Source organism: Bison bison, unplaced genomic scaffold (assembly GCF_000754665.1).
Source record: "Bison bison bison isolate TAMUID 2011002044 unplaced genomic scaffold, Bison_UMD1.0 scf7180017864174, whole genome shotgun sequence".
In the NCBI taxonomy this organism is placed as follows: Eukaryota; Metazoa; Chordata; class Mammalia; order Artiodactyla; family Bovidae; genus Bison; species Bison bison.
This window is the reverse complement of record NW_011494746.1, coordinates 987,737-1,012,792: the sequence shown is the minus strand read 5'-3', so window position 1 is coordinate 1,012,792 and position 25,056 is coordinate 987,737. Positions and strand designations below refer to the sequence as shown.

The 25,056-nt window shown below is 36.7% G+C and overlaps 1 protein-coding gene across 1 annotated transcript in view; it reads right to left on the bottom strand.

Moving 5' to 3' along the window:
* The window catches only part of KLHDC1 (kelch domain containing 1), a 28,827-nt gene extending 13,183 nt beyond the window's left edge, over positions 1-15,644 (bottom strand). The window contains exons 1-8 of the mRNA XM_010842241.1: positions 15,166-15,644; positions 14,597-14,714; positions 14,043-14,161; positions 11,192-11,270; positions 10,810-10,857; positions 9,516-9,599; positions 5,122-5,205; positions 4,592-4,650 (exon numbers count right to left, since the gene is read on the bottom strand). Coding sequence (XP_010840543.1) covers positions 4,592-4,650; positions 5,122-5,205; positions 9,516-9,599; positions 10,810-10,857; positions 11,192-11,270; positions 14,043-14,161; positions 14,597-14,710 — 587 coding nt within the window. The 5' untranslated portion in view covers positions 14,711-14,714; positions 15,166-15,644. The remainder of the gene's footprint in view (positions 1-4,591; positions 4,651-5,121; positions 5,206-9,515; positions 9,600-10,809; positions 10,858-11,191; positions 11,271-14,042; positions 14,162-14,596; positions 14,715-15,165) is intronic.
* Between the last annotated feature and the right edge of the window lie 9,412 nt (positions 15,645-25,056).

Sequence of the window (25,056 nt, the reverse complement as noted above, 5' to 3'; positions counted from 1 at the left end):
ATATTGAGTGCAGCACTTTCACAGCATCATCTTTCAGGATATGGAATAGCTCAACTGGAATTCCATCACCTCCACTAGCTTTGTTCGTAGTGATGCTTTCTAAGGCCCACTTGACTTCACATTCCAGGATGTCTGGCTCTAGGCCAGTGATCACACCATCGTGATTATCTGGGTCCTGAAGATCTTTTTTGTACAGTTCTTCCGTGTATTCTTGCCATCTCTTCTTAATATCTTCTGCTTCTGTTAGGTCCATACCATTTCTGTCCTTTACAGAGCTCATCTTTGCATGAAATATTCCTTTGGTATCTCTGATTTTCTTGAAGAGATCCCTAGTCTTTCCCATTCTGTTATTTTCCTCTATTTCTTTGCACTGATCGCTGAAGAAGGCTTATCTCTTCTTGCTATTCTTTGGAACTCTGCACTCAGATGTTTATATCTTTCCTTTTCTCCTTTGCTTTTTGCTTCTCTTCTTTTCACAGCTATTTGTAAGGCCTCCCCAGACAGCCATTTTGCTTTTTTGCATGTCTTTTTCTTGGGGATGGTCTTGATCCCTATCTCCTGTACAATGTCATGAACCTCATTCCATAGTTCATCAGGCCCTCTATCTATCAGATCTAGGCCCTTAAATCTATTTCTCACTTCCACTGTATAATCATAAGGGATTTGATTTAGGTCATACCTGAATGGTCTAGTGGTTTCCCCTACTTTCTTCAATTTAAGTCTGAATTTGGCAATAAGGAGTTCATGGTGTGAGCCACAGTCAGCTCCTGGTCTTGTTTTTGCTGACTGTATAGAGCTTCTCCATCTTTGGCTGCTGGAGCCCCCCAAAATGAAGTTTGACACTGTTTCCACTGTTTCCCCATCCATTTCCCATGAAATTATGGGACCAGATGCCATAATCTTAGTTTTCTGAATGTTGAGCTTTAAGCCAACTTTTTCACTCTCCACTTTCACTTTCATCAAGAGGCTTTTGAGTTTCTCTTCACTTTCTGCCATAAGGGTGGTGTCATCTGCATATCTGAGGTTATTGATATTTCTCACATCTTGATTCCAGCTTGTGCTTCATCCAGCCCAGCATTTCTCATGATGTACTCTGCATAGAAGTTTAATAAGCAGGGTGACAATATACAGCCTAGACGTACTCCTTTTCCTATTTGGAACCAGTCTGTTGTTCCATGTCGAGTTCTAACTATTGCTTCCTCATGCATACAGGTTTCTCAAGAGGCAGGTCAGGTGGTCTGGTATTCCCATCTCTTTCAGAATTTTCCACAGTTTGTTGTGATCCACACAGTCAAAGGCTTTGGCATAGTCAATAAAGCAGAAATAGATGTTTTTCTGGAACTCTCTTGCTTTTTCCATGATCCAGAGGATGTAAGCAATTTGATCTCTGGTTCCTCTGCCTTTTCTAAAACCAGGGCAGGTTGAAACAGTTGCTAATCAGGGAAAGGAGGGGGTGTAGAAACAAGGGAAGAGTAGTGAGGAATCAAAAGTGCATTCTTGGGGCAGGGTCCTGGTTCCCGCCTCAAGGGATGTAGCACTGAAACCCTCACCAAATGGAAGATGTTAACTACTGGATGAAGCATTCATCATGGCAGAGAAGGTCACAGTTGGCCCGTCATCATCTGACATCTCTGGACTGAAGGAATGTGGACCTTGCACAAACCCTGATCCTTATCAGCAGCCCTGTTCCTGGACTATAAGACTCCTCACAAGCTCCCTTGGGTGGGGACCCACAGTTTTGAGGGCATTAGCCCACTGTGGGCCCCTTTGCCTGACAAAGCAATAGAGCTATTCCTTTTTACTTCACCCAAAACTCTATCTTTGAGATTTAATTCACTGTCAGTGTACAGAGGCCAGATTCGGCTTCCCTGTTGGTAAATCAGTAAAAACTTCTTTAGGTTTTCAATGTAATTATTTTCATGTCTATCATTTTTGACTGTTGTTTCATGTTTAATTTTGTATTTTCAGCTGACTACGGGATTTTGTTGTTTTTTACTTTGGTCTTTTTATTATGGAATTTCCTGAAAATACTAGCTACTCTAACTGCAAAATAAAAGCATGCAAGCCATTCCAGATCCAGGATAAACCTCTAAAGATTTCAAACAAATATTGTCATATTCTTAAAATAAAAACATAAGCACAAGGACTTCCTGGTGCATAGAACACAGGTTCAAACCTTGGTCAGGGAACTAAGATCCATTGAGGCCCCAAAAAAACCACACAAAAAGACCATAAGTGCAAAAGTTTAAGTAATTTAGGAAGTGAGAATAACATGGGCCTGTGGTAGAAGATGTAATTTGTTTTTTCCAAAATGGACATGTTTTTACTGCTTTTATAACTATTAAAAAATATTTGGGTTACAAAATGTTCAACCACAAAATTATTTTTTATAAAGGAGAGTTCTGTAATCCTGTTCTCCAGCAATAAGAAATCATAATTTGGTATATATCTTTCCTGACTTTTAAGCACATTTAAACATATTTATTAAAAATATACAAATAGGATCACATATTCTGTTCTGTAAATTTTTTCACTCAATTAGTATGTTGCAGAATATTTCCATGAAGCATAGTTTCCTTTGGTAATGGAAGCATGGCAGTTCACTGGGCAAATGTATCATGATTTAACAGACCCCACTTATGGACATGAGGGTTGATGTCATGTTTTTGCTTTTATAAATAATGTTGCCATAAACATCTTTGTTGTGTATGCACACACATATACACATATGTGCACACATATAAACACCTGTCCAATTTTTGTCTTAGGAGGAATTTTGGATCAAAGTAGAAATTCCATATTTTAAACACATTGCCAGATCACCTTCCAGAAAACTGTACAAATTTAAACACCCACTAATTGTGTTGTTACAACCTAGGATACACTGGTCATTTGTAATTATTCTTCCTGGTAAGTGAAAATTATTATTTTTATTTCAATTTCTTTAATAATTTATGAAGTTGAACATTTAAAAAATAATTTATAAATATTTGTATTTGTTCTATGAGTTGCTCATTCACGTTCCTTGTTCAGTTTTACTGTATTGTCTTTTTTTTACTGATTTTCTGAGTTCTTGTGAATCACAGCCCTTGCTGTTAGAATTACTGTAAATATTACTTCTAGTTTGCTTTTTGCTTGCATTTTCCAACTTGCCTCTTAACTTTTTATGGTATATATTTCTACACAGAAATATTTAATTTCTACACAGAAACATTTAATTCTTAAGTGGTCTTATCAGTCTTTTCATTTATGAATTTTGGGTTTATATCATCTTTAGAAAAGCTTTTTCCACGCCAAGATTTTAAAGATAAATTGTTATATTTCCTTCTAGTACTTCTGTGGTTTCCTTTTTTTTTCTTTTTTTAATTTTTTATTCCTTTATTTCTCATGTGTTCCCCATCCTGAACCCTCCTCCCTCCTCCCTCCCCATACCATCCCTCTGGGTCGTCCCAGTGTGTGGTTTCCTTTTTTAATAGTATTTGTACTTTGGCATAATGTGTTGGCTTGAAGCTCAACATTCAGAAACTAAGATCATGGCATCTGGTCCCATCACTTCATGGGAAATAGATGGGGAAACAGTGGCTGACTTTGAGGGGCTCCAAAATCACTGCAGATGGTGACTGCAGCCATGACATTAAAAGATGCTTACTCCTTAGAAGGAAAGTTATGACCAACCTAGACAGCATATTAAAAAGCAGAGACATTACTTTGCCAACAAAGGTCCATCTAGTCAAGGCTATGGTTTTTCCAGTGGTCATGTATGGATGTGAGAGTTGGACTGTGAAGAAAGCTGAGCGCCGAAGAATTGATGCTTTTGAATTGTGTTGTTGGAGAAGACTCTTGAGAGTCCCTTGGACTTCAAGGAGATCCAACCAGTCCATCCTAAAGGAGATCAGTCCTGGGTGTTCATTGGAAGGATGATGCTGAGGCTGAAATTCCAATACTTTGGCCACCTCACGCAAAGAGTTGACTCATTGGAAAAGACTCTGATGCTGGGAGGGATTGGGGGCAGGAGGAGAAGGGGATAACAGAGGATGAGATGGCTAGATGGTATCACCGACTTGATGGACACGAGTTTGGGTAAACTCCTAGAGTTGGTGATGGACAGGGAGGCCTGGCGTGAGTCGGACATGACTGAACTGAACTGAACTGATGGCTCTGATTCTATCTCATTATGTGAACAGCTGAATTGATAGCTAAATATATTATTCTATTTCTAAATATATATTAGGAGCAATAAAATCTGATTTTGACTCGATTATTTGTTTGTTATCTGACTCCATTAAAACTTCATTATTTCTTAAAGACCCTTAAGAATTTGTAATATAAAACCAGTAATTTCAAAAAAAACCCAGTACTTTCACATAATCAATTTTTAACTGTTAGTGTTCTCATGTTTTAGGTAGCCTGATTAAAGAACAAAATCTATATTTATATCTATATATTCCTTGCTTAGGCAAACAATCAGAAGGGGAAGAAAACATCTGTTCAGTTTTACAGACCCAAATTTGGATTATAGCACGCATGTGCAGACACACACAGACATAGAAATACCTATCGGTTAAAACAATACTTAGAATTTCGAACTTACCTTCCAGACCAGGTCCAGGTATCTAAGTTTAGGTAGTGCAAATCATTCATCCTAGTTTGCTAAAATAAAAATGTATGAAATTGGTGTTTTACATATTTAATGGACTTAAATTTTGGCTTTAAAATAAAGTCATATTAAAAATAGATCAACTCTATTTTACTTAATATCAGAAGTTTACATATTGGGAAACAATGCTAAGCATTAATAAAATAGCATAGAGCTACCAAATTAATGTGTCAAGGGAGAAAGGAAAAAATGAGTATAAACTAATAAGATTTAGATAATAAGAGGTAAAGTTTTTCTGATAAATCACTTAAGTGAAGGATTCTCCCCATTAAAATATGATTTATAATCATCTGTGATTACTCAGATACGGTCTGTTCAGGTAATAAGAGATTTTTAGAAATTATTATTGAATGGTATTTTAATCTCCAGACTATCTGAATGTTCAGCTATTCCACAAAATCAAAGGATAAATTTTTATAGGAAACATCAAACAAAAAAAGACCATTTCCATAAAAAACACTAACCAAAACACGTCCGCCAAAGATATAGCCCTTATTTCCAAGAACTGCACACGTATGCGCGGCTCGTGGCTGTGGTGGAATGCCACCCTGCAAGCAGAGATCAGAAAACATAGCACAAAGGCTTAAAACATCTGTAAGTTACATTCCTATGCTCAGTATGCAAAATACTTGCTGCTAAGTTACAATTATGTATGTAACTTAATTAAAAACCCTAATGCAAAAGTTTGTTCAAGGTAGTAAGCAATTATAGACAAATACTACTCTTAAGGAATTAATTCACTCAGATGTTTACTTTTTTTTAATGTTTTCCTTAAATACCTGACACTATTTGGCAGCATGAGATTTCACATTAATTTTAGCTCAAAATGTAAGGATTTAAAAATTAAATTTAAAGACATTCTCTTTGTCTCTCTGACACACCCCACCCCTTCTTTCCTCTCTTTTCTCTCTCACACACACACATACACAGAGTTAATAATATGAATGAGCAGTACACAGAGTGGTAATCTCAGAGACTCTAATAAAAAAATTAAATCTGTCCCTGGAGACTCTTGGTGCTTCAAATTCCACAATAAGAACTTTACTCTTGGCTTAAGCCAGTGTTTTATCTCTTACTAAAACTCTTGACATTAACTGATAATACACCTTTATCCTTTACTTTGAATAAATATAGCAGATCTGTTCTTCAGAGAAGTTTTAGATTGGTGGGAAAAAAGTATAATGAGTAGATGAATGAATAAAATATAAATAATATTCTGCATAATTTCCACGTGTTCATGATGAGTACTTTTCTGTTTGTATTTTTCATTCCAAATTCTGAAGGAACCCAGTATTTTCAGCTCGTTGGCTACCAAATGTGGGCATATAAAATTTAATCTCTGCATCAAAGATCATAACTTTCTACACTTTTCAGGTTTACTTGAATAACTATAAGGTCAACACGGTAAGAAATAATTCTGATATTGCCTATATGTGTGTGTTAGTTGCTCAGTTATGTCTGACTCTGCAACCACATCGACTATACCTCACCAGGCTCCAAAGTCCATGGGATTCTCCAAGGCAAGAATACTGGAGTGGGTGGCCATGTCCTTCTCCAGGGGATCTTCCTGACCAAGAGATCGAACCTGGGTCTCCTGCATTGCAGGCAGATTCTTTACCATCTGAGCCACCAGGGAAGCCCCATTACCTATATAAGACTTTTAAATAAATGAGAGGGAACTATTTGTGTTGCGGTTCCCAATACTTTAAGCAAAACAAGTTTTAGTAGGCAGTCTCTGATGTGAAATTTTAGAAAAATTCTTTTACTACATACATGTTCATTATGAAATAAATGTTGACTTTCTCCTTTTTTATTTATGAAATACATTTAATAGCCAATCAAAGCTTCTGAATAAACTGGGTTCATATCAGTCCAAACAAAAGAAAGTAATGGCATTTGCATTACTATGTGAATGTGTAAACTGTGCAAACGATGCACGGTGCTTATTAAGTTGTTTGAAATACTCAAAATCACACAGTTCTGTTCTCATAGGGTTAAGCATCCTGTGTAGGAAAACTCTTTCCACCTTCCACTTTATGGATGACACACTATGTGTGTGCTAAGTCGCTTCAGTCATGTCTGACTCTGACTCTCTGTGATCCTATGGGATGTAGCCCACCAGGCTCCTCTGTCCATGGAATTCTCCAGGCAAGAACACTGGAGTGGGTTGCCATGCCATCCTCCAGGGGATCTTCCTGACCTAGGGATCGAACCTGGGTCTCTGGCATTGTAGGCAGATTCTTTAAGTATTAATAACCAATGCATCTCCTCCATTGGCAGGTGGGTCCTTTACCACTAGGGTCACCTGGGAAGCCTATGTCACACTCTATGGCTTATCTAAAAGTACACAGCTCTTTCATGACACAATTAGAATGCAAATCCAATTTCTTCAACTTCGAAACAAGTAACTGTTACACTGTACCAAGTTACCTTGCACTTTGATGCAGGTATTTAGGAACAATGAATTAATTTAAGCAAGTCTCTAGAAAATAAAACAGATTCTAGCTGCAACCATATCAGAAAAACTTTCAGATAGAATATAAACAATGTAAGAGTTCTTTGTTGGAGTACATTTGTTGGAGAAGACTCTTGAGAGTCCCCTGGACTGCAAGGAGATCCAACCAGTCCATCCTAAAGGAAATCAGTCCTGAATATTCATTGGAAGGACTGATGCTGAAACTGAAGCTCCAATACTTTGGCCACCTGATGCAAAGCACAGATTCATTGGAAAAGACTCTGATGCTGGGCAAGATTGAAGGCAGGAGGAGAAGGGGACGACAGAGGATGAGATGATTGTATGGCATCACCAAGCTCTGGGAGTTGGTGATGGACAGGGAAGTCTGGCGTGGTGCAGTCCATGGGGTCAAAAAGAGTCAGACATAACTGAGCGACTGAACTGAACCGAAGAACATATCTGAAGAAATGATCAGAGAGGTCACAGTGAAAATATTGTCCAACATTAACTAAAAGTGTCCCGTGCCTGTTAGGCTGTTGGCACAGAAGGGTGGAAGGAATACGAACTACGGTAAGGAGAGACAGTCACAGAAAGACCTGAAGTCCCAAATAACTTCCTATAAGCTACCTCAGCTCACTGATCCAATTCTAAAACTATGTGTGCAGTAGCTCCAGATTCTTGCTTATTCTCTAAGGAAGCAAAGGGTTAAGAAGCCTGAAAGAGATCTAGGATGAGTTTTAGTAGATCCAGTGTCAATAAAATTTCTTTCCACTTGCTTACTGATATGAAATTATTTTAAGAGAGACAAGATGCTTTTATTTCATTAACACATAAATCTTATTTATTTATTTTATTTTTTAACTTTACAATATTGTATTGGTTTTGCCATATATCAACATGAATCCGCCACAGGTATACACGTGTTCCCCATCCTGAATCCTCCTCCCTCCTCCCTCCCTGTTAACATTCAAATACTGACTGCAGGAAACTTCCATCAACAAATATGATTGACTGATAGTTGATCAGTTCCAAAATTAGAATAGAACAGAAGAACATTGGAAATGTGAAAGCCACTGTTAGGAAAAAGAGGATGCTGAGATGTGTCAAGCCTTGTAACACTTTTTATTTTGCATAGAACTTCCCTCACTTCCATTTACAGAAGCTGAACTGCAAGGAATTTTATGCATATATGCGTGTTGTGGTTTATTCATTAAGTTGTGTCCAACTCTTTTGCAACCCCAGGGACTAGAGCCCACCAGGCTCCTTTGTCCATGGGATTTTCAGGCAAGGATACTGGAGTGGGTTGCCATTTCCTTCTCCAGGGGATCTTCTCAAACTTGTATCTCCTGCTTTGTCAGTGGATTCTTTACTGCTGAGCCAACAGGGAAGCCCACATGCATGTTAGTGGACAAAAATTTGGTCTTTCCCTAGGCTATAGCAGCATCACCTAGCAACTGTTCTTTTCATAGCATTGCTTGCATGACTCATAACTGTACTTGTTGACAATCCTCCAATCCTCTCAAATCCTCTCCTCTCTTTTAAAATTGCAGAGAATAGAATTTAAACCAAATTTTTGGTTTTGTTCAAAAATTCGAACAAAAATTTTGTTCAGTATTTTATTCTGCACAGTTCCAATGATCTGACCAATCACAATACCTTGCTCCCCTAGGGACAGGTCTCAGACTCAGGCCTGGCCAATCATACCCTTGGCAACGGGGATTGATATAGAGGAGGAACACACCTAAGTAGAGCCAGAGTCCTTTCTCTAGGGTGAAGATACAGACATTGAGAAAATACAGCACCAACAGAAAGAACTGCTGGTAGAGGCAGGGCCATATTCCCTCGTAAATGAGCTGGCCAGTCTGCAGCAGACAGAATAAGCTAGCACACAGAGAAGCAGGGAGAAGCCAATAGAAAGATGGAAATATTGTGATGAGGTTGGGTAACTTGCTCCATTTCCTAAGGCCCTGGTCCCTGCAGCTTTTCCACTGTCTGAGCCACTTCAAAATATACCTCCCAGCTATGCAAGAATTCTTTATGGCTTAAACTAATGTGAATTTGTGTTTGCTCACTAGCACGTGAAAGAGTATTAGGATTTCATGAGTTTATGAAACATGAGCTTTTCAAAATCATGAACTTTGTTACAAAAGGACTTTTAAAAAGAGCCTTCATTAAATCAGGGCATTATACTTGTGGGTAAAGAATGATGATGGCTTTTCTAGAAAACCTTAACCTGAAGAAAAATATGTGATAAAAAAACAGTAAAAGTGACTGCACTCAAGAGAACCCCTTTGTATATGATTACAAACTCAGTTACTAACAGCCAATAACTTAGTAAAAGAAATTCACTTTAAAAGTGTTAATGAATATAAAAACATAAAGGTAACTTTTCACAATACTTACTTTAATTTCGGGTTGAAGCCAACTGTGTGTCTTTGTGTCAAATATGTGAACATCATTATGCCATCCCCAGAATATCTGCTCTTCCTAAAACATAAATTTTTTTAATATTTTAAAAGTTTTTAATGACTTTTAGATTTGTATGATAGTTTCACTTTATATTTACTGGTGAAATAATAGACATTTTTACAGAAATAGAGTCAAGTGTGATGATAGTTATAAACTTAACTTGTATCACCAGTGGCTCACAAAGTGTGATCCCTAGGCTATAGCAGCATCACCTAGCAACTGTTCTTCTCATGGCATTGCTTGCATGATTCATCACTGTACTTGTTGATAATCCTCCAATCCTCTCAAAGGATTATCTCTTTGAAAATTGCAGAGGATAGAATGATATTTAGATTTGAAAATCTGTTTTCCTAAAGTACATGTGCCAAATTTCTAATCTTTGCTGTTAGAAACTTTAGGGAACAGTGGTTCTGTTTGTAAAAGAATTCTAATCACTTAATTAAGCAGCTTATTCTTATACATTAAATGTATGCTTACTCTCCTTTGTCTTCTAGGAAGACTTGGCAAGGCAAAGATTTAGCAGTTAGATTGTATTTAGTATCTTCCGCATTGTTGAAATCTTCTACCACTACTCAAGCTTACCTCTGCAGCAGTTTTGTGTTATACGTCAGGACTATATCATTCATTTTCATTAGGACTTGTCAAACAAGTCAAATAAACTAAATAATTTACCTAGTTCAGAATCTAAGAGAAAAAAAATCTACCTGTACACCATAAACTTCATTAGCCTAACTATACTAGTTGAGAAAAAAAATGAGAGCTTTCACTGATGAGTAAAAATAATTAGACATAATTAGTAGGAAGTTATGTTACTAAAAATTATCAGTAATACTGTAAGTAGCAAAACTTAAAAGATACTTCATTTTAAAAACTCAAAAACCATGTAAACCACTTTTATCACTTAAAACCATTCAATTTTATTAACATATATTAATTTCACACATAGTCTAAGTAAAGCCTATGGAGAAATTTTAAATACCCATATACAAAGAGATATGCATGAAATATACATATATCTTTACATTAATAATGTACAATAATAAAATATGCTAGTAGAAGGTAAAAGTGAGGTTACTGTGTATCTTGGTGGGAAGATCAATGGCTTTTAAAGTTATCTTTTAAAAGATTTCATTTTTGTAAGTCATGACTTCTTTCATTAATATAATAGTTTATTCTCTAGCCAATAAGAATAAGTAGAAAAAAGCAGTATCACTACCAACTTACTCACTGTCATACAGAAGCCAGTCTGAGCTATGAATAGTTCTGGCGGACGTACCTAAAAGGAGGTGTATGTCAGCAACAGCCACTGTGGTTACCTATGAACAAAGTTTTTCAAGTTGTGCTAAAGCCACTACTTGTCTACTAGAAGCATCTTTAAGTGATTTATGACGTCAGAAAAGAAATTACTCTGCCAGTAGCAATGAAGGCTGATACCATTAGGGGAGAGAATCTCTTGCAACTGAACCCAAATTCAAAAGAGAGAAAAGACACTTTTTTTTCATAGCATCACTTATAGCAAATTAAAATGAGAAGGACTGGGCTCATTATTTCTAAAAACTTTAAGGAGACACTAAATTAGAGGAAAATGTAAACAGTGATTACTCTCTTACCCAAGATGCATCATGAACATCAAAACAATCTTGGAGTTCATTATGTCTCCTACACCCATAGCCACCAAAATATATTAATCTGAAAAACAAAACAAAAGACACACTTTGGGGTTCTGCTTTCAGCTTGTTCACAGAAAGTTGAAAGACATCATTTCTCTCACAACCTAAACAAGCCATATAAACTACAAAACCATAATTAAAACAAAAATCAAACCGCTATGGGAACAAAGAGACCTAAGTGAACAATTCCAGAAAGTGATGAGCCTGCAGTAGGAGAGAGAAACCCATTGTTGCTTTCATCCTTGATGCAACAGCAGGAGGAGGAAGAACCTGGCACACACAGGGTTTGGAAAAGAAGCCAGCCAAAATTTTAATAGTCACATGTAGGCTAGCACAGCAAATCAGAACCTTAAGAGACTCAGTCACCTAGGGGGTTTGAATCTATTCAGAAAGTATTCACATAATCTTCAGAGAGGACTTAGGGTTAGTCACCAAGAGTATGAAGCAGCAGAGAGCAGAGCAACTATTCTTGAGGCAATCTAAGCTATCAACTCTAAAGTTTGGGATCAGGACAGGAAATCTGAAGGAAACACCTCAAGAGTGCTGCCCGCAAAAGGTCAGGGAGGACATCCAATGCTTAAAGAGATCACTCAAGGTACAGAAAGTATTAAGTGGGATTGGGGAGCAAAGAGAACTCCCTAGCAACCTAAATACCTACCAATTAGGCTATGAAACGAGGGATCTCTCACGGTTCTGAGAAGTAGGAACATGGCTGTGAAGCCCAGCTCAAAATCTCTACACAATCCCTAGCGCTCAAAATGTGGAGCAAAGAAAAGTCTTGATCTTGCATCAGAACATTTGAAGCCAGTGCTAAAACTGAAAGAAACTAAAGCTGCAACAAAGCCTAAGCACAGGCCAACTGCAGGTTAGATTGACTTAAAGTCCACTCCAGCAGCCTGAAAAAGAAAGAAAGGGCGTGTCCTTTTCTGGAGAGATGCATTGTTTACTACAACCCTTACTGTTCTTTCAAACAGAATGGCTGTCATATGATGTAAAATTAGAAGGTATATGAAAAGGCAAAAAAAAAAAAGTGACCCATGATCAAGAGAGGAAAGAGTCAATATAAGCTGACTTCAAGGTGGCCCAGATATTGGAATTAGTAGACCTGGCCTGGAGAAGGAAATGGCAACCCACTCCAGTGTTCTTGCCTGGAGAATCCCAGGGACAGGGGAGCCTGGTGGGCTGCCGTCTATGGGGTCGCACAGAGTCGGACATGACTGAAGCGACTTAGCAGCAGCAACAGCAGACCCGGCCTTTAAAGTAATTCTAACAGAAATAGTAACAGACCAATTTGTAAAAGGCGGACAAAGTTCAGGAAGAACAAGGTAATTTTGGCAGAGACATGAGGACCCCTATTATAGAGGCAATCAAGTTAAGATGAAGTGATTAGGGTAGGCACTAATTCAATATAACTGGTATTCTTACAAAAGGGGGAAATTTGGAGGAAGACAAGCAAGTACAGAGAGAATGCTACGTGACTATGAAGGCAGAGATCTGAGTGATGCTTCTACACACCAAAGATTACCAACAAGTCACTAGAAGCTAGGGAGAGGCATGAAGTAGATTCTTCCTGAAAATCCAGAGAATGAACCAACCTTGCTGGCAGTTTGATCTCAGACTTCTAGTCTCCAAAACTATGTGACAATACATTTTTTGACACACCCCATGGCATGCAGGATCCTAGTTCCCTGACCAGGATGCACACCTGTGACCCTTGCAGTGGAAGTGCAGAGTCTTAACCACTGACAACCAGGGAAATACATTTCTGTTGTTTAAATCATTCAACTTATAGAACTCTATTACATCAGCCCGAGCAAAATAAACATTTACCACAATTATAAATGCATAATTGTTTGATCCAGAAATCAAATTGTGAAATTTTATCCAACAAATAGATCTGCAATTATATGTATATAAACACAAAGATATTCATTAAAGCATAGTTTGTAATGGCATGGGAATTGAAATAATCTAAGTGTTGCTTCATCTATCGGGAAAAAGTTAAATAATCCTCATGGGAGATTACTATGCAGCTGTAAAAACAAAACAAAAACAAAAAAACAAGCTTTCCAACTAGAGATACAGAAAAATGAAAGTTCTCCACGGTGCAGTGTAGACTAAAAGCAGCAGTAGGGCACAGAATACTGTAGAGTACACAGATGTTTGTGTAAAGAGGAGGCAGAAGAGATACAGATAAATATACAGAGAGATATATACATACATATGTATTTGCTTCTATTTGCTTAAAGTAACAGAGGGCAATTGTTCCCAAACGTGTCTGCACCCTGGAATTACTTGAGGAACTTAAAAAAATCATACTCCCATTGATTATAATTTAGTCTAGGCTATCACCTGGGCTTCACAGCATTAAAAAACAATATCCCTATATTATTCCTATGCAGACAAGTTTGAGAACCACTGCTATAAAAATACAAAATATGTTGATAAAAGTAGCTATTTGTGCATCTGGAGGGGTCGGAACAGGATGGATGGGAGCAACAACGGGAGCCAGACTTTTGAATATGGTTTTGATTTTTAAACTGCGTGACTGTATTAACTATCCAGAGAACTAATAAAATAATTAATTTAAAAAAAACAAATAGTTGCTTCCACCATATTTATTCTTATGACCTGGCTCTTATCTAGGATTCAAAACTGCCTTTACCATCGGTGTCAAAACAGTTTGTAATTATATCTTGAAAAAAATTCAGAGTTTCAGGTTTCCTCTGTTTTGGACACAAGCTATAATCCTTACTTGAATGCAGTTAATGAGGTGGTTTTGCTGCATTACCTGTCTTTATATACCCAGCAGGAAAGTTTATCACGTGGTGTGGGTGGTTGCCCTTCAAAGTTGGTGATTTTTTCCCAAACGTAGGTTCCATCTCTTGTTCGCAAATTAACAAAATAAAGCTTTTAAAAGAGGAGAATACTATTAACAGACAGGGCATTGGAAAATTAAATACATGTCACAGGGATAGGTGATCCAAAATTAATAATATTACTTTTTATTTTTAAAATGTAAAAATTTTAATTGTAGAGCTCATGAAAATGGGACTATGTTTTAGAAGCAAAAATGGTATACGAAACACACTGAAATGAATCTTTACCCTTCTTGTTCTTGCCCTATGGATATCAACCAAGTAAGCAGTTAATTCTGAAGCAGAAGGATCTGGGACCAGAGAGGAGCAGGCATGCTGCATTTTCACTCGATCTTTTAAAATCTTATCAGTTAGCTCAAGCTTTTCTACATGTCTTCTTTGCAAAATACTTGTAAACTTGTGAGATGAAGTGACACATTAAACATTACATTTTTCTGCACTCCTGAATTGAAAAAAAAAAAATTACTCGATTGCTGTATCCTTTGTCATCATATCCTCCAAAAACGTACAGCTTTCCATTAATGCAAGCACCGCAACTTCCTGACATGGAGGTAGGGAGTTCTCCTTCCATGAGGTGCATTGTCCTGCAGCAAGAATAACGTGGAATTCCGTAACTTTCCAGAAAGGCAAATTATATTCCTTTTCAACTCCATCAGTACTTTTTCAATGAAAATTGTCACTAACAATTACAATTAAGATATCATGGTAGCCAATACTCTAAAAACTGTTAAGAAGATCCATGGTAAAGATTTTTCAACCTACTGAAGAAAAAAGTTACAAAATCTTCTCATGTCACCAGAATTGGGAAAGAGTAGAACAAAACAAAGTCTTCAGAATGGTAAAGGACAACGAATGAAGAGGGGAAGGGATTTGGGGAGAGAAACATCCAGAGGGAATAAAGCACTGAAAGAAAAGGAAAGGGAGACAACAGAATATTGCAGTATGTTCTGAGTATGGTCTCAAATCTCCTGTTGTCTATGACAACAGTTATAACAGATACTAAGATGGGACATTACGCAATGTAAAATTACTTACCACAACCCACTATCAATATCATAGGTCCAAATCTCATCATTAGGCAAATATACTTCATTGTCTTCAATAGACTAAAAACACAGAATACATAAAATTATGTTTATTATTTACAAAGTAACAACTAAATAGTTGCTCAGGATGGGAAAACCACAATGAAAATAGTGAAAAAGACAAAAGCAATAAACAGCCTCAAAGATGGCTTTTTCAATAGAAACTAAGTTAGATCAAAAGAGAAGGGGAAGAGAGACATTTTCTAAGAGAAAGTAGGCAAATACAAATTACCAAGTACATGAGTCTCAGAAAAAGACTGAGGGCCATTAAACTTTCCAAGGAAGTTTAAGAAAGAGAAAACAGCAAAACAATAACATTAGAGCAGAATACTGAAGACTAAGAATCCAGAAAGAAAAGGAATATCGAAAAAGAGCTATAGGGAGGAGTTAAGAAAGGAAACTTTTATGAAGTATAATTAAAAGCTGCTGCTAAGTTGCTTCAGTCATGTCCGACTCTGTGCGACCCCATGGACTGCAGCCCACCAGGCTTCTCCGTCCATGGGATTCTCCAGGCAAGAACACTGGAGTGGGTTGCCATTTCCTTCTCCAATGCATGAAAGTGGAAAGTGAAAGTGAAGTTGCTTAGTTGTGTCTGACTCTTAGCGACCCCATGGATTGTAGCCCACCAGGCTCCTCCATCCATGGGATTTTCCGGGCAACAGTACTGGAGTGGGGTGCCACTGCCTTCTCCCATAATTAAGAGCACGATATAATATACCTTGATTCACTGGACATGTTTTTTGAGTGCCTACTATGTGCAAGGCATAGTGTTAGATGTTGATTAAATATAGAATCTAAGGATCAAGATAAATTTAGCTAGTCAAAATGCCAACTCCGAATATGAATAATCTCTACAGAAGATGATAATATATACAGTACATTCTGATATTTATCATGAAAAGAGAAATAAGAATAAAATAACAATTTTCTTTATGTTAAGGTTAAAAACCTAGGGGTTAAAACAAATCCTTACATAAATCTGTCAGGATTACTTAAAAGTTATAAAATAACTCAAAAATAGCTAGTTGCAAAAGATGTTTAAGAATATCTAAGAATTAAATGTATAACAATTTAAGAATTTCTGTGTGATGTATAAATTATTAATATGCTAAGTAGAATTAGTTAATATCCTCCTTGCTCTATTAGTGAAATTTTTAAAATCGTATCCTGACTACTAGGTCTATGTCTCTAACTCCATCTCTGTTTCTGTCCGTCTATATCTCTCCCCCGCCCCCACTCTCATACACATACACTCAGAGCAGAAAAACATCATAATATTTCCAAGGAAACTTCCACTCTGACTGAGGAAACCATGTCTGACTGATGGACAGGTAAATAATTGTTAAGAAAGGGAGTTAATTGTATGACTCTAAGGTTTAATGGCATCCAGCTACAGTAGCCACATGAGTGCACCTTTACAACAGAAATAGGATGAAAATGGCTTCTGTCACTTTTCTGCTGAAGTTCCTTCAGTGCTTCCCTGTTGGTCTCAGGATGGTCTAAAATTCTTATGATTCTGTGCAGTATGGCACCTGCTATCCCTCCAAAGTTCTTGCCTTTAGTCATTAAGTTCCAGTCTTCCTTCCGTTCCTAAACCCATGCAAGTTTCTAACTGGACCTTCACCTATGCTCTTCTCTCTTCTTGCAATCTCTGCCAGAATTTGTTTGGCTAATTACTCTTTCTTTGGGAATCATTTTGTTGCTTCTTTAATCTTCTAGAATAAGGTTAAGAGATTAAGGTCCCTGTTAAATGCTCTCATAAATCCTGTACTTTCCCTTCCAAGTCCTTTGTCTATATCATATCCACACAGCACCGCCACTGCCATGATACAAGCTTCATGAGTGCATACATCATGTTTATTTTGTTGTTCCCAGAGTCTCACAGTGACTTGGACATACAGGACAAATAGAATATTTGTGGCTTAAGAGAATGGCTACATGAATGATACTTATTAAACTGACTGTATGCTCATCTCATGAATAAAAAGAGAAGTCCATTTAATCTTTAAAAGCGGTGTTGCAAAAAACCAAATGGAGCACAGAATTGAACAATTTGGCCCTAGTTCCTTATTTGCTCAGTGATTTCACTCCTAAATTATCCCTTTTCTTTTACATCATCAAATTTTGCTTCTGTGGTAGATCACCCCTATTGATACTCAAACATGCCTTAGTATTGCTCATCTTAAAACAAAACTCTTCCACAACTCCTCTTATTTCTCGGCTACCTTCATAACAAAGGTTCCATACTGAGTTACAGTGCAACTCTCCATTGCTTCACTGCTCATTACAGCATCAACCCAGATTAATCAATTCAGACTTACTCCACTAAAACTGCTTTTGTCAAGGTTACCCTAAAAAAAAAGAATTAGTGAACTTATTAATCCAGAAACATAGCCCAGAGAGATGGAATATATAAAAAAGAAGTTAAGAGACATGGAGGAAGATAGAGAATGAGAATGAGGAAACTTGACTCAAGAAAAAATGGAAGATATGAATAATCTCATAGTTTTGATTGAATCAGAGATTTACAATCTCCCCCCCAAAGTACCAAACCCAGATGGCTTTACAGATGAGTTCTTCCAAACACTCACAGAACAAATAATTAAATCTTCCAAAAAATCTACTCCAGGATATAAAAGAAGGAACACTACCCAAACCACTTTTGAACATAGATGTAAAACTGCTTTAAAAAGTAATGAGTAAATAGGATCCAGTTGATGTATATAAAAGGTAACATATGAAACTAACTTGTACTTAATCCAAGGAATGGAACATTGATTTAATAATACAAATATTACTACTATTTTTTATAAGTCATCACATTTGGCGAGTAAAGAAGAAAAAACATAATTATCTCAGTATAATGCAAAAATCACTCTTGGAAACTGAACATTCAAAAATTGAAAATTGGGTAGAAGGGCACCTGATTCATTTGAAAAGGGCCATTAATTTGAAAAATGACATCTACAAACAAATAAACAAAACCCTAAGCAATCATCAAACTTAATGGTTAATAGTTTAAAACAATCCCTCTGAGATTAGGAGCAAGAAAAAAAAGCTTTCGTTTTACACCGTACTTTAGGTCCACCAGTGTAGTAAAAAAATAAATAGGAATAAAGATTAGGATCAGATCAGATCAGTCGCTCAGTCGTGTCCGACTCTTTGCGACCCCATGAATCGCAGCACGCCAGGCCTTCCTGTCCATCACCAACTCCCGGAGTTCACTGAGACTCATGTCCATCGAGTCAGTGATGCCATCCAGCCATCTCATCCTCTGTCGTCCCCTTCTCCTCCTGCCCCCAATCCCTCCCAGCATCAGAGTCTTTTCCAATGAGTCAACTCTTCGCATGAGATTAGGATAGAAGAAACAAAACTGTCATCAGGTGTAGATTCCATATAGAAAATAAAGACAATTAACAGATGGATTCTGAGAATGAATGTATGTTTAGAAAGTTTGCCAGAGTAAAAAATATTCAAGTTAGTTGTATTTCAAAATACCAGTGATAATCAAGAAATTTACTTTTAAAGAAACTAACAACAAAAAATACAAAGAAGCCAAGAGTAAACCCAACAAAAGATATATAAGATATTGAAGATACTACAAAACTTTATTGAAAGACATCAGAAAGTCTTGAATAGAGATATACTACATACTTGGACCTGAAGTCTCAATTTCATAACATGTCTATCACTCTCAAATGATCTAAAGATTGAGTACAGTAACATAAAATCTTAATAGAGTACTTTGACAACCTGATTCTAAAGTTTATACAAATGAGGAAGTATGGTGGAAAGCAAGTTGGCAGTTCTTCTAAAAGTTAAATGTAGAATGACCACATGACCCACGAATTCCACTCCTATGTATCCAAAAGAATTGAAAATAGGGGCTCAGATACTTGTAATGCCAATCTTCATATCAGAACTATTTATAATACACAAAAGATGGCAACAACCCAAGTGTCCCCAAAACAGATGAATGGATAAACAAAATGTGGCATATGCATACAATATAATCCTATTCTCCACAAAAGGAATGAAGTTCTGATACATACAGCAACATAAGCGAACCATGATTGTAATATGCTAAATAAAAGAAACCAGACTCACAAATACAAACATTGTTAAGATCTCATTTACATGAAATATCTAGAAAAAGGCAAATGTATAAAGATAGAGTGATTAGAAGTTGGCAGGGACTGAGGTAAAAAGGGAGGGAGGCAGAATTTCTGTTTGGAATAAGAGTTTTGGAACGAGACAGTGGTGCATGCTAAGTCGCTTCTGTCAGGCCCAACTCTGTGAGACCCTATGGACTGCAGCCAGCCAGGCTCCTCCGTCCATAGGATTTTCCAGGCAAGAATACTAGCGTCAGTTGCATGCCCTTCTCCAGGGAATCTTCCCGACCTGGAGACTGAACCCGTTTCTCTTACATCTCAAGCATTGGTGGGCAATTTCGTTACCACTAGCACCATCTGGGAAGCAGGTAGTGGCAACACTGTACAACACTGAATATAATGCCACCAATTGTACACTAACTTGGTGAAGATGACAAATTAAATGTTTTATACATTTTACTATAATAAAAGTAGTAAAGAAAATGTATATGAAACAACAAACGTCCCTAAATAACCAAAATATTCCTCAAGAACAAGATGAGTGTGAGTGGGGTTTTCACCATCCAACATTCAGACTTCTAGTAAAGCTGTTGTAATTTAGATACTGAGGGAGGTTCTGTCACAAGAATAGACAGCAAACTTCACAGAATAAAGAACCTAGGAACAGATGACACAAACATGGCACATGACAGAGTTTGCATGTTAGTAGGGAAAGAAGGGACTATTTAATATATGACACAAGAATAACTGATTATCCATATTGAAAATATAATAAAATTGGATCCCTACCTTAAACCAACCAACCAAACAAAAAATTCAGATTAAAAAAATTAAATGTGGAAGGCAAAGCCAAAAATTGTTTAGAAGACAAAATAGGAGACTTTATGATCTCCACGGTGGGAAAGATTTAAGATGCAGAAAGTACAAAGCATTAATGTCATTAATTAAAAGCCTCTGTTGAACAAAATATAATCATCAAGAAAATACAAAGATAAGCTGTAAACTGAGAAAAGTGAAAGTTGCTCAGCCGTGTCCAACTCTGCAACCCTATGGACTACAGTCCATGGAATTCTTCAGGCCAGAATACTGGAGTGGGTAGGCTTTCCCTTCTCTAGGGGATCTTCCCAACCCAGGGATCGAACCCTGGTCTCCCGCATTGCGGGTGGATTCTTTACCAACTGAGCTACCAGGGAAGCTTCAAACTGAAAAGACATAGTAAACTCATACAACTATATAATTAAAGAATTCCTATAAATCAGTAAAAGAGAACTCAATAGACAAGTGAGCAAAAGACATAAACCAGTGTTTTTACAGAAAACACAAATAGTTCATAAAGCTATGAAAAGACACTCCACTGTATTGTAATCATGGAAAGCAAATAAAAACCACAATGAAATATGTCATCACACTCACTGGATTGGCAAATTTGAAGGCCAGATGGTACCAAATGTTGTCAAGGATGTGGAACAAGGAGGAAGTTGGTGAGGGTGGTGTAAATTGATGCAAATATTTTGATAACACTGATGTTTCCAATTTAATTTGGAAGTGTGTGACCAGGCAACCCAGCATTCCATCCCTTGGTGTATGCCCCAGAGAATGTATATGCCCCCCTGCATGTATAATAAGACACATGTTACAAAGAATGCTCAACGTAGCACTGCTTACAATTCCAAAAAGAAAAAAAAAAACCTGAAACATTCAAATATACATCAATAGTGGAATAGATAAGGAAATTGCTGTGAATTCACACAATAGAATATTATATAGTACACACATTCAAAGAATAAATCTAGGGGAGATTTTCAAAATATTTAACAATTGCACAGCATAGAAACTGACCAAACAAAATAAACACTAAGCAAACACAGTCACAGCCACGCAAGTGCACGCGAGCTGAATACAAATAAGGTATGAGTCTAAAACACACAATGTTAACTAAAAGAATTAAGTCATGAAAGAAAACCCATGCTCTGATTAAAAAACCAAATAATATATTGTTTAGGGACAGACGCATAAGTGATAAGACTATAAACAAAATGGTGATTAATAAGAACTCAAGATAGTGGTACCCTATGAGCGTGGGAGGAACAATATAATCAGGGAAGGATAAACAGGAAACTTCTAAGGTACTGATTTTAGCTGATTTCTTAATCTGGAAGTACAACATGAAGAGTTATTTTACATATCCTTTTGTATAACCATTTCAAATTTTTAAATTAAAGAATAAAATTCTAATAAATGAATATTAGGTAGCTCATGGAATCATCAGGGAAGCTGGAGAACCAGCTTATGTTAAGAGAAGCAAGACCTAAAAACCCAGAGAACCAGTCTGAAGTGCAAACTGCCCCAGTCGCTGGTGAGCAGCTTGCAGAACTGCCTTTTATGCCAGGGACCTTATCTTCCTACAAATTCTATGGGTAGCTAAGAATCCTCTTTAAGTCCTGATTTTTACATCTTTATTCTTGAGTCCAAATCTACCACACATACATCTAACCAATAGCATCCAGGCTACTTGCCCAGAACCTAGCTGCAAGCGAAGCTGGAAAAAACCTGGTACTCTGGTTCTTTTTTATTGGGCACCTACTATGAGCTATGTCTGACTCAGGACACCAAGGACATAATAGGGAACAAAATTCCTATCTTTACAGAATATATTTTCTATGAAGGTACGTAGGAGGTACTCAGACAACTAAAATAAATACTCAGACAACTAAAACAAGACTCACTTAGTGGGGGATAGTACAAGAGGAAGGGGATTCAAATTCTGGCCATCTAAAAAGAATTAACATCTCCACATAATATGGATGGTCTGTGTGACCATCTATGAATAAATAAGTTAAAGAAATACTCACTTAAGGCTTTTAATACACATTGCTAACTTTCTCTCCAAAAAAGTTTACTAGTGCATGAGTAATTCATTTCCCTACACTCTTCTCAAAAAATTTTTAATATTTACAAATTGGAAAAGAAAATTTTCATTTGTGTTTCTTTGATTCACAATCTATTTCTTTCCTTTTAAATTTCTGTGCATGTCCATTGCTCATTTTTCAGAGAAATATCAACCTTTATTTTTACAGAACTTTTGTCTATGACATATGTTGCAAGTAACTTTGCCAGTTTGTCATTCACCTTCTCATTTTATGGTGTTTAAAAAGCACAGATTTTAATTTTTAAAACTTTGATCTTAACTGCTCTATGATTAAACAATTTTCCGTTTATATTAAAAAACAACTTTGGTCTAGCAAACGTTTTCCCTTATAGTTTTTTCCCAATTCAGTTTTTCTTTTCCCAACTCAGAATTTTACAAGTCACAAATTTTCTTCTGGTATCAAATAGCTTAATTTCTCTATATTTATCAATCCTAAACTCTACTATCATTTTCCTCCAGTAGTCCCAGGAACATATTGAATAAGCAACTGTTTTTCCAGAATTGAAATGCTGCCTTTTATATACAAAATACTCTTATATGCTTGTTTATGTAATTCCTTCTCCATTCCATCATGCTATCTTAACTTGCATCACTGATTTGTTTCAGTATTGTGTTATGTTTTAAAATCTGGTACTGTAAACCTCCAACTTTCATTCTTTTCAAACATTTTCTAAATTGATTCTTCTTTCCTTTAAGTCCTTTTCCAAAACAGAAACATATAGTTAAACAGATTCATGCAGCTAGTTTGTATAAGGAAAGGTTTAGGGCAAAATGTATTAACATCAATTGTATTATGCAAATAAAACTGTTCATATGAAAACCTTAAGAGGAAAGTATATCATCTGTAAACATGCTAAAACATTGTGCTTCTCAAAAATTTAGAAAAAACTACTCACAACTTTTAAATGTTCCTAGTTGTAATACTTAAGTTTGTATGAATTTCAGTAGTGTGGAAAATATATGAAAAAACTAGGAACAAGAGAATATTCTGGCATCAATTAGAATTTACTTTTTTCAGCATTGCTGCTCTTACCTCTAGAGGTAGGGCTATTTTCAGATATACTGGATTTTACAAGATGTTCAATAATAGGGTAATAATAATTTAGACAGATAAATGTGGGCCATTCAAGTTTTAGGATATACTTCTGTTAATTTTAACACACACTGTGTTCATGAGGAGGAAAACTGGGTTTGGAACAAACTATCTGGAATCAACTGAATACTATTCTTAACGACTGACTACTGGATTATCTCTAGATTCCAGGGCCTTTTAGCTGTTCAGAAGGATATGACTAAAACAATTGTTGGAATGATTCTACTTTTTCATCATGATACGCCATGTCTTCTTTTCTGCCTCCCACTCTCTCTTTCCTTTGGCTTATGCCTTAGACATATTTTAAGTGCTGACAATCCCTGGATTTAAAAGTAGGTTTGATCCAAATCTGTGTGGTACTTTCCAGGGTAGTTCTTATAGCATTTACTCATTGGATCAGTAGCAGGAAGTATTTCTATTCACTGACTGTCACCTGAAAACCTGGAATCTTACCAATTACACAATTTTCAAGAATAAAATGAAATGTAAAAACTCCAGACATTTCAGTTATGGGCCCAACAGAAATCTATATTGTCACCACATATGAGATATTACAGATTATTATCTTGAGATTTTTTTCATCTGTCACAACACTAAGAATTAATATAGCCCTGAAGTCTGACAACTGTACATCTTCAAGTGGTATAGCTCAAAACAATAAAAATATTTCTTCTGCAAAAACCATCATTATATCTAGACTATTTTTTCACCAAGAACACGAGGTGGAACTATTAGACCTTAAGAAAGCCTAATTTATGTTTATCATAGGAAAAAAATAGGCTTTGGAAATCCAATATATCTAAGTTGGAAGCTGCTGCCCGTGCAGCCAAATGGTCATTCAAATTATTTACTCTTACTGACTCATAGATCTTATTTTTTAAATAGTATATTTAACAAGGATTATATAAGATTAGGAATATGAGATTTCCTAACACACGCCACGTATAGTAGGCACTCAAATGTGAGTTCTGATTTTCCCATCCTGACACTGAATCAGATTAAAAATAAACACACAAACAAAACAACAAAAACCAACTTGGATTTGAGAATCATTTAACATACACAGTATGTTCTTTATTTCTTTGAGCGATTAAGTCATGTTACATCTGTCACAGAACAGTATCGAATCAGTCAGAAAAATATCTGTTTTACCTCCAGCAGAACTCCAGATGGCTCGCTTTTTTTTTTTTTCCCCCTTAAATCTTAAACTAAAGGGGCCGGCATATATTCCTGAACTGCTTTCCATCTTTAGAATCCTTGATTCTATAATCCTACGATTATAGAAACAAAGCATTTTCAAACCTCCACTGTAATAAGAATTTTAAAGCCTAACATTCATACTGTTAATATGAGCCTGTTTTCAGATTCAGGAAAAAAAAAAAATTCGTCATTACCCACTGGTAAAGGAATGCCACTAAAAACTACTTAAGAATACTTAAATGCTTCAGTGATTCCGAATCGCGCCGCGGGAATAAGGAAATATTTATGGAATAATATAGCACGGCATCCTCGGTGGGCTTTTGCGTCTGCGTAAGCATTTAAAAATGATCATCAATCGCGCAGTAACCGCCTGAGCGCTGGGCAAGCCGAGCTATCCGCCAGCTGCGAGGACCCGGCGGACTGGAGAATGGGAAGAGCCCCGGAGCGGGCTTTGAAGGCTTTCCTAGTGCAAGCAACGGCGGCTCGGCGTCCAGCCTGAAGCGGCGG